Source organism: Pan paniscus, chromosome 4 (assembly GCF_029289425.2).
Source record: "Pan paniscus chromosome 4, NHGRI_mPanPan1-v2.0_pri, whole genome shotgun sequence".
Classification (NCBI taxonomy): domain Eukaryota; kingdom Metazoa; phylum Chordata; class Mammalia; order Primates; family Hominidae; genus Pan; species Pan paniscus.
Genome location: NC_073253.2, coordinates 35,092,061 through 35,104,737, shown reverse-complemented (window position 1 = coordinate 35,104,737; position 12,677 = coordinate 35,092,061). Strand labels below are relative to the sequence as shown.

The 12,677-nt window shown below is 43.6% G+C and overlaps 1 protein-coding gene across 4 annotated transcripts in view; it reads right to left on the bottom strand.

Annotated features, from left to right (window-relative positions):
- SERINC5 (serine incorporator 5) overlaps window positions 1-12,677 on the bottom strand; it is a 145,758-nt gene that overhangs the window by 91,112 nt on the left and 41,969 nt on the right. For 3 of the 4 annotated variants that reach the window (XM_003822274.5, XM_034959892.3, XM_034959893.3), the window contains exon 2: window positions 828-995. The exons of the other annotated variant lie outside the window; for it this stretch is intronic. In XM_003822274.5, the coding sequence (XP_003822322.1) occupies window positions 828-995 (168 nt within the window). The remainder of the gene's footprint in view (window positions 1-827; window positions 996-12,677) is intronic. 4 annotated transcript variants of the gene reach the window in all.

Sequence of the window (12,677 nt, the reverse complement as noted above, 5' to 3'; positions counted from 1 at the left end):
GAAACCCTGCCTCTACTAAAAATACAAAAATTAGCTGGCCGTGGTGAGGGGCACCTGTAATCCCAGCTACTAGGGAGGCTGAGGCAGACGAATCGCTTGAACCTGGGAGGTGGAGGTTGCAGTGAGCCGAGATCATGCCATTGCACTCTAGCCTGGGTGACAAGAGCAAAACTCTGTCTCGAAAAAAAAGAAGAAAGAAATCCTGGCAGCCATCCTATGACAAGGGAAAAGGACAGAAGGGTACAAGAAAAGACAGTATATTTCATCAGGAACAGCTATAAACAATGCTAAGATAAAATACACAATCGTCTGACATAAACAGACGATTGTGATGGACAATGATGTGTCCATGATGTGTCCAATGATGGACAATGATAGACAATGGAGACTCAGGGGCTGTGGGGCTGGGAAGGGGGTGGATGATGAGAGGTTGCCTGGTGGGTACAACGTGTGTTATTCCCGGGATGGATGCACCGAAGGCCCTGACTTCACCACAAGGTAATATATCAACATAGCAAAATTGCACTTGTACCCCATTAATCTACACAAATGTTTTAAAATTTAAAAATTAAAACAAGAATTCTCCACCAAAAGCATCAGATAGAATCTACACTACTACTAAAGATCAAGCTGTTGATTGGTGTTCCTGTTTAGCCAGAAGGCATTGGATCCTGGAAAGCATAGAGCAGGCTTCAGGAAGGTTCAAGGAAACCAGGTATACCCCAAAACACATGGGGGTACATGGGCCCCATCTTCTAAATCATGTTTTTCCCACACACCCTCATCAAACATCGGAAATAGGACGAGCTGAACACGGACAAACTTACGTGCTCTTTCATCTTGTGAGCCACGGTTGTTGACATCATGATGCAGCAGAGGACGACGACCAGAATGAAGTAGAGGGCGTACATGAAGCGGGTGCTGAGGGACTGCCGAATCCTGGGGCAGCAATCACAGCAGAGAGAGCAGCCTGCAGACCCACAGCAGCAGGCCAGCTAGAAAAGGAACAGAAGGCATCTGCTTAGAGCATGATGCTGTGATAGAATAAGAAACATGGCCAGGCACTGTGGTACACATCTGGAGTTCCTGCTACTCGGGTGGCTGGAGGATCACTTGAGACTAGGATCGCTTGAGACTAGAGTTCAAGTTTAGCCTGGACAACACAGCAAGAACCTGTCTCTAAATAAATATATATACACACACACATATATATGTGTATATATATTTATTTATATAAATATATGTATATATATTGAGACAGTCTATATCTAATGTATATTTTATATATACATATATACATACACACACACATATACACACACACACATATATATTTTTAATAAGGCCCAGTGCAGTGATTCACACCTTTAATCCCAGAGCTGTGGGAGATCAAGGTAAGATTGCTTGAACCCAGGAGTTTGAGATCAGCCTGGGCAACACAGCAAGACCCCATCTCTTACAAAAAATGTTTTCTTTAATTAGCCAGGCATGGTGGCACAAACCTGTAGTCCCAGCTACTTGGGAGGCTATCTCCATGAAAAACATGACCAGGAAAAAAGAAAACAATCATATTAGGTTGGTGCAAAAGTAATTGTGGTTTTTGCCATTACTCTACATATATATATATATATAAAATTTGGTCTGGTGCAAGGGCTTCTAAAACTTCTGGAATTTCCTGAGTGACAGAGGTTAACAGGAGAGTATTTCGTTACTAATGCTCTTTTCAGTCATACCAGAGCTTGTACTAATGAGGCAACTCTTCCTGGGTCCCTAGATAGCTTCAGGATGGAAGGCTGGCTGTCAGTGGAACCAACCATGTGGTTTAGAGGGTCGGAACTTTCAGGAGCACACACCTGGGCAGGGACTGAAGACTGAGCTAATTACCAATAGCCCATGATTTAATCAGCCGCATGTACATAATAGTGCCTCCATAAAAACCCTAATCAATGGGATTCAGAGCTTCCAGTTTGGTGAACGCATCCATGTGCCTGGAGGGTGGTGCCCCCAAACTCCAGGGGAATGACGCTCTGGCGCTTGGGACCCTTCCGGACAGTGCCCTGTGTACCTCTTCATCTGGCTGTTCATTTGTCTCCTTTATAATAAACTGGTAATCGCCAGTAAAGAGTTTTGGTGAGTTCTGTGATCCATTCTAGCCCATTATTGAACCTAAAGAGGGGATGCTGGGAACCCCTGATTTATAGCTGGTCAGTCAGAAGTATGGAAGGCCTAGATTTGCAATTGGCATCTGAAATGGGAAAAGTCTTGTGGAACCCAGCCCTTAACCTGTGAGGTCTGTGCGAACTCTAGGTAGTTAGTGTCAGAATTGAATTAAATTGTGGGATGCCCAGTTGGTGTCCTGTACTGAGTCACACCACTTTACCAACGTATTCACCCAGGTCTTCTGTAGGTCGACCTTCCAAGCTACAAGATGAACATTCTTCCCAGGTACCTTGACCATAGGACATGCAGGAATAGTTCGGTGTGTGAACAAAGCTTTCATCGGAATTGTTCTGGTGCTATCTTTAATGACAACCATCAATGGTTTGGGAGATGCCCAATTATTACACAGAAAAGGCACAGTTCATCTGAAGTATTATAATCGTGACTCTCAGACAAAAAGATTTCTAGAATCAGCTAAGAGCAAGAGAAGAAGCCAAGAACTAGTAAACAAAGTGGGAAGAACATGAAAAACAAAAAGTTGGGCCCAAGAAAGTGAGGGAGAAGAAAAGGAAAAATCAGTTAGGCAGACAGTTAAGGCTAGTCCTCAGAGAAACAGACTGAAAAATCACAGCTACACATACAAATAAGAGTTGCCTGGGGAAAAACTAAACTGCAGCTGCACTGATAAGAAAGCAGGGCCCAGCATAGAAGCCTTTTGTTCTTTGTGTGATTAGCAGGCTCCCAGGGAAAAGTTTCCTCTCCTTCTCAGGCACATACACGGTGGGCTCCGTGGGAACTTGGACAGGGAGTGGGGAGGTGCTGGGGGAGGCTTACCTAAAACACAGTTATACAAATGAGGAGCTGCACTTTGTGTTTACCCAACACATGCCCGTGTCTGCACTGATAAGGAGAGTTACACAGACAGCTGCACAGATAAGGGAACTTAGGCAAACAGCTACAGAGATGAGGGGAGTTTCTCATAAAAGCTTTCAGACTCAACTGTAAAAACAGCGACTCACTCAGGTCCTCCTTTCCGTTGCACAGAGCTTTCTTCCTTCACTCCAACTTCACCCTTGTGTTCATATTAATCCTTACTTTTCTTGGTCATGAGACAACGGACTTGGATAACACCTCGGACAACATGACCATCAACCCTAGACGGTTTCAAAAGGAACCTGTCAAAATCCATGAGCCTAAGGATGAATGTACAAGCACCCAGGGTGCTGGGATGGGAAAGGCCTGCAGCCATACACCCTTGTAGGAAATAATGAGAGTATGTAACTTGAAGCTCAAAAGAAATGGGTGCCTTTTACACTGCATTTCTACCAGAGTTTCATGTCCCAAATGGTAAGCTTTTTGGGTTAATGAGTAGGACGTGGGCCCAGAGGAGCACAGAGCTCCTGCTATACCACTAACAGCATACACATCTTTTCTTTGGGATCTTTAATAAACCATAAGGTAATAGAGGATGGTGATTAAAAGCTCAGGCTCAAAGCTTGGCTGGGTTTGTGGCCTGGCTTTGCCACCTACTAGCTGTGGACTACAAGCAAGTTATTTATCCTTTAAAAACTCAAGACTTGGCCAGGCACGGTGGCTCACACCTGTAATCCCAGCACTTTAGGAGGCCAAGGCAGGTGGATCGTGAGGTCAGGAGATCAAGACCATGACCATCTTGACCAACATGGTGAAACCTCGTCTCTACTAAAAACAAAACAAAACAAAACAAAACAAAACAAAAAACAAAAAATTAGCCGGGTGTGGTGGTGCACAAAAAAAAAAAAAAAAGAAAGAAAACCTCAAGACTTCTCGTTTATAAAGTGGGGGTGGCAGAAGTACTACATGGTGTCTTGGATAACCTAATCAGACACAACTGGCACCAGAAAGGAGTCCCTGTTAAGCCAACAGGGCAATGCTACAAGAAATTACCATAAACTGCAGATTACAATACAATCTGTATGTATTAACACTATACTCTATATAAACCTGAAGCCCAACAATTCAATCTTTTGATAATGATTTGGAAGGAAGTTTGAGACTCTGCAAGGCTTCAAAACAAGCATCAATTAGAATGCTACACCATAAACATCACTTACAATGAGCTACGATCACAGGTATATGGGTAAGACAACATACCATAATGGTATGACAGATCTTGGAATCACAGTCATTTCCCTAGTTATCTCATCTACTTCATGAGACTGTCATTGTTGGAGCCCTGTGTCATTCTCTACTGTTTCATCACTACAAATTTTTCCTAACCAACTCTCTCCATCTTACGTCCGATTTTCCAAGCCAGCTTCCTCCAGATTCTTCTTGACTCACAAAACTAAGCCACTGCTTTGTAAAAGAAGGCATTCTACTCGGGCTGAGATAAGAGAATACACAAGTGGTATCCTAACATTACTGCATGTGTGGGTGTTTTATGGGCCACTTTCCTTTACAATTCCTTCACTGATGTTCTCAATCTCTGATTTTACTGACCTCTTTCCACTCACATGCCCCAATTTTAAACACACACACATACAACTGTCCCCTCCCACTGCTTTAGCTGGCTTTTCTCTGGGTCCTGCCTCCTGAACCCTTTCCTAACTGCCTCCTTCACTGATTGCTTTTTTTTTTTTTTTTTTTTTAAGAGACAGAGTTTCATTGTGTTACACAGACTGGCCTCAAACTCCTGGGCTCAAGTAATGCTCCTGCCTCAGCCTTAGCTGGGACTACAAGCACAGGACACCATGATACCACGCCTGGCTGGTTGCTAACTCTCTGTTACCCTGTGGTCTTAGATAACTTCTCACTATATATATATATATTTTTTAGACGGAGTCTCACTCAGTCGCCCAGGCTGGAGTGCAGTGGCACGATCTTGGCTCATTGCAAGCTCCGCCTCCTGGGTTCACACCATTCTCCTGCCTCAGCCTCCCGAGTAGCTGGGACTACAGGCGCCCACCACCACGCCTGGCTAATTTTTTGTATTTTTAGTAGAAATGGGGTTTCACTGTGTTAGCCAGGATGGTCTCAATCTCCTGACCTTGTGATCCGCCGTCTCGGCCTCCCATAAAGTGCTGGGATTACAGGTGTAAACCATGGTGCCCAGCGACCTCTCACTGTATTTCAAGTTCAAATGTGATCAACAAAATACTTATTCTATTTGGGAAAATAAGTATTTTGGAAACAGTTAATGCCTCCCACAATAAAACATTCCCACAGCTGAATCAACATTTAAACTTACTATTATCTCCACAGAGGGAAAAATAAACAGATACAAACATCACTGTGAGCCTAATTGGAACTGATCATCTAAAGGCAGACAAATAGCAACAGAAGGGACATGATTGTGGAAAATGTAAAAAGAAAGCCCTATTGGTTTAACCCTATTCTGTCATTAAAGTCATATGCCATTGTATGGATCTGATTTTCCAAATTTCATTTTCACTCTTACTCTATACAGTGCTATAGTATTATAAATATACATATGTACATATATATGTGTCTATATGTATGTGTACCTATACACACACATTCCTAATATTAGAATGGACTAGCCTTTCTTACTAGCCCAAAAGTGATTTATCAAAGTAAACTATGCTAATAATTAAGGTTCGAGCACATTATCTTAAGCTACACATTGATATATATACCAGGTGGAAATTCAAAACAGCATCTGTAAAAGAAACATTTATGTTAGCATCTAGGGAAATCTCACAGCCCTGCTGACTGAACACTTGTTTCTGGAGGAGCATACCTTTGAATAAAATGGGTTCACATCCAGCCCCTGCCACCTACAGGGTTAAGACACTGAGCACGTCACTCACTTTCAAAACTGGAAAAATCAATTCCTGGCTGGAACTACTGGTGCTTTCACAAGCTTGGAGAGAAGTGCCAGGGTTTCGTTACCCCTGGCTCCAAGAGGACATAAAGCTTTTACTGAAAAAGTTACAGCATATAAAAAACAAATAAATATAGAATATACAACGCCAAGAGGGAACGCTAATGTAAACCATGGACTTTAGGTGGTAGTGATGTGTCAAGGTAGGTTCATCGATTCTAACAAATGTACCAGTCTGGTGGGAGGAGCTGATAATGGGGGAGGCCGTGCGAGTGGGGAGGGGAGGTATATGGGAACTCTCTGTATCTTCCTCTTAATTGTGCTGTGAACCTAAAACTGCTCTAAAAAAAAAACCTAAGCCTATTTTTTAAAAATATAAATAAATAAATGAACAAAACAGTGCCTGCCCCCCAACGACTCAGTAAATGGACATTGGCTGAATAATGTATGGTGAAGTCACAGTGGCAACACTCCTCACGCACAGTGGCTGGCAATCCCCTCCATGGGAACAAGTTCACAATGGCATGCTATACTCAATTTCCCACGCAAGCACTGAATCACAGAGAATACTAAGGGTGTTGATTTGTAGATACTGCACACTCTCCTCCTCCAAGGAAGTAACATTCACACACGCAAAAGGGAGTCCAACAACATCTTCAGAGGGCAATGCTTGCAATCCTTCCAGAAACTCCTCTCACAGATACATTTCCAAAAAGACACAGATTTAGGTATGAGGCTGTTCATAACAAACACTAGAAACAGCCTTATTTTCCAGCTACCCAGGGACTAGTAAAATGAATTACGACCTATACAATGAAATATTTGTTAATACGTCAGGTGTGTTGGGCTAAATTGTGTCCCCCAAAATTCATATGTTGAAGTACTAAACCCTAGTACCTCAGAAAGTGACTGTATTTGCAGATAGGGCCTTTAAAAAGGTAATTAAGGTTAGACCAGGTGCGGTGGATCACGCATGTAATCCCAACTCCCAAAGCAAGTGGATTGCTTGAGGCCAGGAGTTCGAGGCCAGCCTGGCCAACCTGGCCAACATGGCAACACCCCGTCTCTACTAAAAATACAAAAATTAGCCAAGCATGGTGGCACATGCCTGCAGCCCCAGCTTCTGAGGAGGCTGAGGCATGAGAATCGCTTGAACCCGGGGGGGCAGAGGTTGCAGTGAGCCGAGATCGCGCCACTGCACTCCAGCCTGGGTGACAGAGCCAGACTCTGTCTCAACGAAAAAGGTATTTAAAAGTTAAATACGACCACTGGGGTGGTCCCTAATCCAACAGGACTGCTTCTAAGAAGAGGAGGACACACACACAGGGACAGCACAGCAACACGGTGGCCATGTACAAGCCAAGGAGAGAGGCCTCAGAAGAAAGCGACCCTGCACACACCTTGCTCTTGGACTTCTGGCCTTCACAAGTGAGAAGCTGAATTTCTGTTGGGTAAGCCACCCAGTCAGTGTGACTTTGTTATGGTGGCCCCAGCCAACCAAGACAGGCAGTACACCCTGCTATTTCATATCTGTGTACATACACATATGTGTAGATACAAGACCACTAACACTGACTACCCGAGGAACAGGCCTAGATGTGGGGAAGAACCGGGGACATCTATGATACTTATTGTTCTGCTCTCCTGGTTGGGTTTTTACCATGTGCATGCATTACTCTTATAGTTAAAAAATGAAGAAAACTGACTACTTGAGAAAAGTAAACGGCGCGTGGTGGCTCATGCCTGTAATCCCAGCACTTTGGGAGGCACCCAGCACTGGGTAGGCGGATCACTTGAGCTCAGGATTTTCAGCCCAGCCGGGTCAACATGGCAAAACCCCGTCTCTACAAAACATACAAAAATTAGCCAGGCATGGTGGTGCATGCCGGTGGTCCCAGCTACTTGGGAGGCTGAGGCAGGAGGATTGCCTCCCAAATAGCTGGGACCACAGGTCGAGGCTGCAGTGAGCAGAGGTTGCACCATTGCACTCTGGTCTAGGCCACAGAGATCCTGTCTCAAAAAAGAAATAAAATAAAAGCAACTAAGTTGAACGATAGTGATATGAAAGCATTTGCAAATGTGGTATTGCTGTATGTTGGGCTTTTCCCTTCTGAAGAAGCTTCCCCTCCAGCAACCATACTGCAAAGGAAAATCTTTCGAAGAGCCTGGCACATCCTCCCTCCAACCGCAGGAATGGCAAAGGCTTTTCTAAATAGGAGGTGCTTTGTCCTTGCCGGGGCAAAGAATCAAAATGAAAGGGTAAGCTGACTCTTGCTTATCTTACCTGAAGCTGGGCCTCCCACTTACTGTTATTTTTCTTCTCCAATGAAGGACCAGCCCCGCAACACACACACATACTACAAAAAATAAATATGTCTCCCTCTCTGTCCTCCGCACCAGCCTTGGGCACAGATGGTCCTTCCAAGGATTGACCTAGGTGTGTGAGGAAATGCTCACAGAAACATGAGCTAGGGCTGGTAGTAACTTCCAAGTACTTCTTCCGTTAAATTAAAAAGCACAATACCTTCATTACCTAGAATTTCCAGCTGGCAACAAGAAGGCCAAACATATTACAAAATCGGCATGCACACACACACAACACAGGTACCTTAATCATAAAAGGGTCTCTGTCTCCCTCTCTCACGTCTTACTTTCACAGTTCCAAAGGCCTGACTACCAGGTTCTTAAGCCACAGCAACCAAGAGGACAAACTGCTGGGGAGAACCACAGAACCTGGACTCAACTCTAGCGAAGTGACCTGCCCTTCTGGGTCTTAGTTGTCAACACCTGTAAGTCGAAGGAGCCCAGGTAGATGATGGGTGGTAGATCAACAGGTTTCATCTCACATCCAACGGATGGGCAGCAGCTGCCTGAAACTCTGTGCTGAGGAGGATTCTTAAGGCTGAATGTCTCAGCGGGGAAAGTGCAATGATCACTGAGTACCATCTGCCACAGGCATGGAAAGAGAGCATGGTGGCATCACACCACACTCCTGTCAACCCTGCAAGAGGTAACTGGATATCCTTAGCATCCATAACTTCTTAGATGTTGAAAAACAAACTGCAACAGGCAAGCATGATGAGTTAATCCCAGAGCAAGGAGGAGAGAAAAGCAACCAAAAGGAGAAGCCAGAACTAAAAAGTGGAGCAGCGGTAAGCTCTTCAAGCACATGTGAGACAAAATGGCAAATGTAAGAAGCCACGTTTGCTTTTCTGCTTGCCTGCAGAATTTTACAAAATCCCTTACCAGCAGAACTCCACAAAGCCCCTGACTCTGACCAAGTGCAGCCCTCCAGAAGAATGGCCTGAAGATGATCAGCAGCACACAGCACAGGTTCCCGAGTCTCTTGCCTGAATCAGGTAAGTTCAATGACCCTAGCCCTTGCCTCTTTCTGTACATGTCTGACAGGATTAATGACTATGCCTCTATCATCTATAACCACATGAACTGCTGCGCCCAAACCTTGATGAGATCTTGCTCTAATCTAACTTCGAGCACATCTGTTGTAACTTCTGAGCACTGGAAGAGCCGCCATCACCTGTCTATAAACTGTGGGCTGAAATTCTGCCTTGGAGCAGTCTAACAGAAACTCTCTGAAAGACTAACAGGTTGCAAGCTTCAGCAAGACTTCTGAATAAACTAAGTTGATTTGAAAGCCTGATTTTTCTTTAGCTGACACACAGGTAATATAAGCATCACTCTGTTGCTGCATGGTCTATGTTCTGCATGGTAACAGCTCACACACGGCAGTGTGATCACTCATATTCACGACAATGGCCCAGGCAGCACATACGTTCTGTTACCTTCATTCCACTTAGGAATGAAAGAAGTATCCTAAGCAAATAAGTGCTTAGGACAGTTCTGTCACAAGAATGATCCCAAATGTGGGTCACAGTTTTTAGCTTCAGTGCTTGAGTTTTGGGGAGTATGAACCCCTCAGCCATGTGGAAACCAACTATTCTGAAGGACTTGCTCCTCAACGGGGCTGGACAGCCAAGTTGGCTTTCATGTGTCTAAACTAAGTCCAAACCATAAAACGAAGTGTGACACCACCTCTCATTCAGTCCCTTTTCTTAATTCTGGAAATACAGGAGACCTAGCAAAGCTAAGGAAAGACATTAAGAGTTTTCTGTGAGCTACAAAAATTATAATACTGTTCCTTAATAAACGGCAGTGGAATGGTGCACAGTGGGGAAGTTCCTCAAATATTGAAGCTGACCAAGCTGTTAGAACTCAGGTGTTCCTGGGCATGCTGGGAGGTTGTAGTACCAAGGTAATAGAAGACATGCATTAAAAACATAAAACTGGGTTCAAAGTTTTTTATTCAAGTAAACAACACTGCATCTTTTAACTACAGAGTTCCACACCTTTCAGTAATACATAATACTACCCATGCCGTGTGAGGGCCTCCTTCCCTTCCTTCTCTTTTGAAGCTTTAGGGTTACCTTTGAGTCAACTGTGGTCTGCAGAAGAAATGAACACTTCTCTACTTTGGAGAGCAACATTCATTGAAATTCTGGACCCAACAACCAACATTGTGTGGCTTAATCTTCCCATCTCAAGCTCAGAAATAGCTTCCACTGAGCTTAGACAGACCTTTCTTCCCACTACAAAAGGGCAGTTGTGGGGTGGGGGGGGTGTTGGTAAACCCTCCCTCTTGGCACCACAGTGCCAGGTACTGTCCTTTATTGATAGCTATGCAATGGCATGGTGCAACTTAAAAGCTAGAAGAACGAGCACAAAAATTCCTCTGCTCAATAAAGGACTGTTTTACTGAACAAACAGTGTAACTGCAGGTAGTTCCTAACTCACAAATGGTTGTATTCTAGAAAACTCAACACATACACATGTGGTTTATCTGGGGCTTACAGTGGCTTTCCCCCATACAAAAGAATACATGGCAACCTATGAAAGCTTACTGAATCAGCCAGGCACAGTGGTTCACACCTGTAATCCCAGCACTTCGGGAGGCTGAGGCAGGTAGACCACTCAAGGTCAGGAGTTTGAGACCAGCCTGGACAAAATGGTGAAACCCTGTCTCTACTAAAAATACAAAAAATTAGCTAGATGTGGTGGTGGGTGCTTGTAATCCCAGCTACTCAGGAGGCTGAGGCAGGAGAATCGCTTGAACCCAGGAGGCGGAGGTTGCAGTGAGCAGAGATCGCGCCACTGTACTCCAGCCTGGGCAACAGGGCAAGACTGCATCTCAAAAAAAAAGAAAAAAGAAAGCTAAAGCTTACTGAATCCATCATAATATTAGCTAGCAATAGTTAACACTTATTAATCTCTTACTCTCTGCAAGGCACAACAATTATTATTACCTGTTACAATCATCCCTATTTTACAGAGATGAGACCAAGGCTCAGAGAGGTTAAACAGCAGCTTAAGGTCACAGAGCCGGCAAGTACTAGACTTAATTTAAATGTGGTAGGCTCTTTGCCATTCTTCTCCACTTACTGCAGGCATAAGCGCATGAACAAGACAGGTAACACTGGCCTGAAACTGGCTTCAAACCTCGGTTTCCTACAGGAGGGAGACAGACTACACTGGAAAAAGGAAGCAATTTTTCTTCCCTGCCCCTGTGTGTACAGTAAGCATTCAGCAAGTATCTGAAGAGGTCACTTCCCTTTCTGTGCCCCTTCCTGTCTCCCATGCAAACTCTGACCTCAGTGAACATGGATGGCTTCTTCTAGTGTCTTGCCCCAAGCAGCTCAACCACCGCAATCACCAAGCTCCCTGCCTCACCAAATCCTACCCCATATTAAAAGCCCTATTTCCTAATTCTATGGAAATAACCAGGCCATTCATTCACTCAGCTAATATATACTATACTCTACACATGCTATGTGCTTTGTCAATTCCTGGGAATACCGCAGTAAACAAGAGACCTTGATTCTACACTCTCTAAGCAAGAAAACAAAGATATACATAAGATGACCATCTACATGACATCTATTACACATCTAATACATGTGGTTTAAGAGAAGAAACCTACATGTCCAATAAAAAGATTAAGATTTAAGATCAGTTAAATTACGAAAGGTTCATGTTATAGAATATAATACACCCACTGAAATGATTATATAGGTTATACAGAAAAATTTATGGCCATGGAAAGACGTCCACATTGTATAAACTGAAAATAGTTAACATTAATAGTGTAGAGTATGATAGCATTTTGGGTAAAAATATAACAAGACATAGATCAGCACTAACGACAACAAAAAACAAACTAGAAGGATATATCAGTACATCAACAGTAGTAAACAGAGTTGTAGAATTATGAGTGACTATGCTCTTCTGTATTTTCTGAACTCTCTGCAACAAGCATACATCTTATAATTAGAAAAACATTACAGGTTTCTATTTTGGAAGAAAACAAAACATTCCTGTTCCACCTCATAGGTGGTAAGCCCTCAAATATTTGTTAAATGCATCAGACAATGAGTAAATCAAACCTACTTCAATGTGATTGGAAGAAAACAGCCAGAGTGAACTATCACCATAATTGAGGCATTAAAAAAAAACAAAAACACCTCCTGTACTATACACTTGAAAATAGTTGGGTCAGGAGCAGTGGCTCATGCCTGTAATCCCAGCACTTTGGGAGGCCAAGGCAGGCGGATCACTTGAGGCCATGAGTTGGAGACCAGACTGACCAACATGGTGAAACTCTGTCTCTACTAAAAAT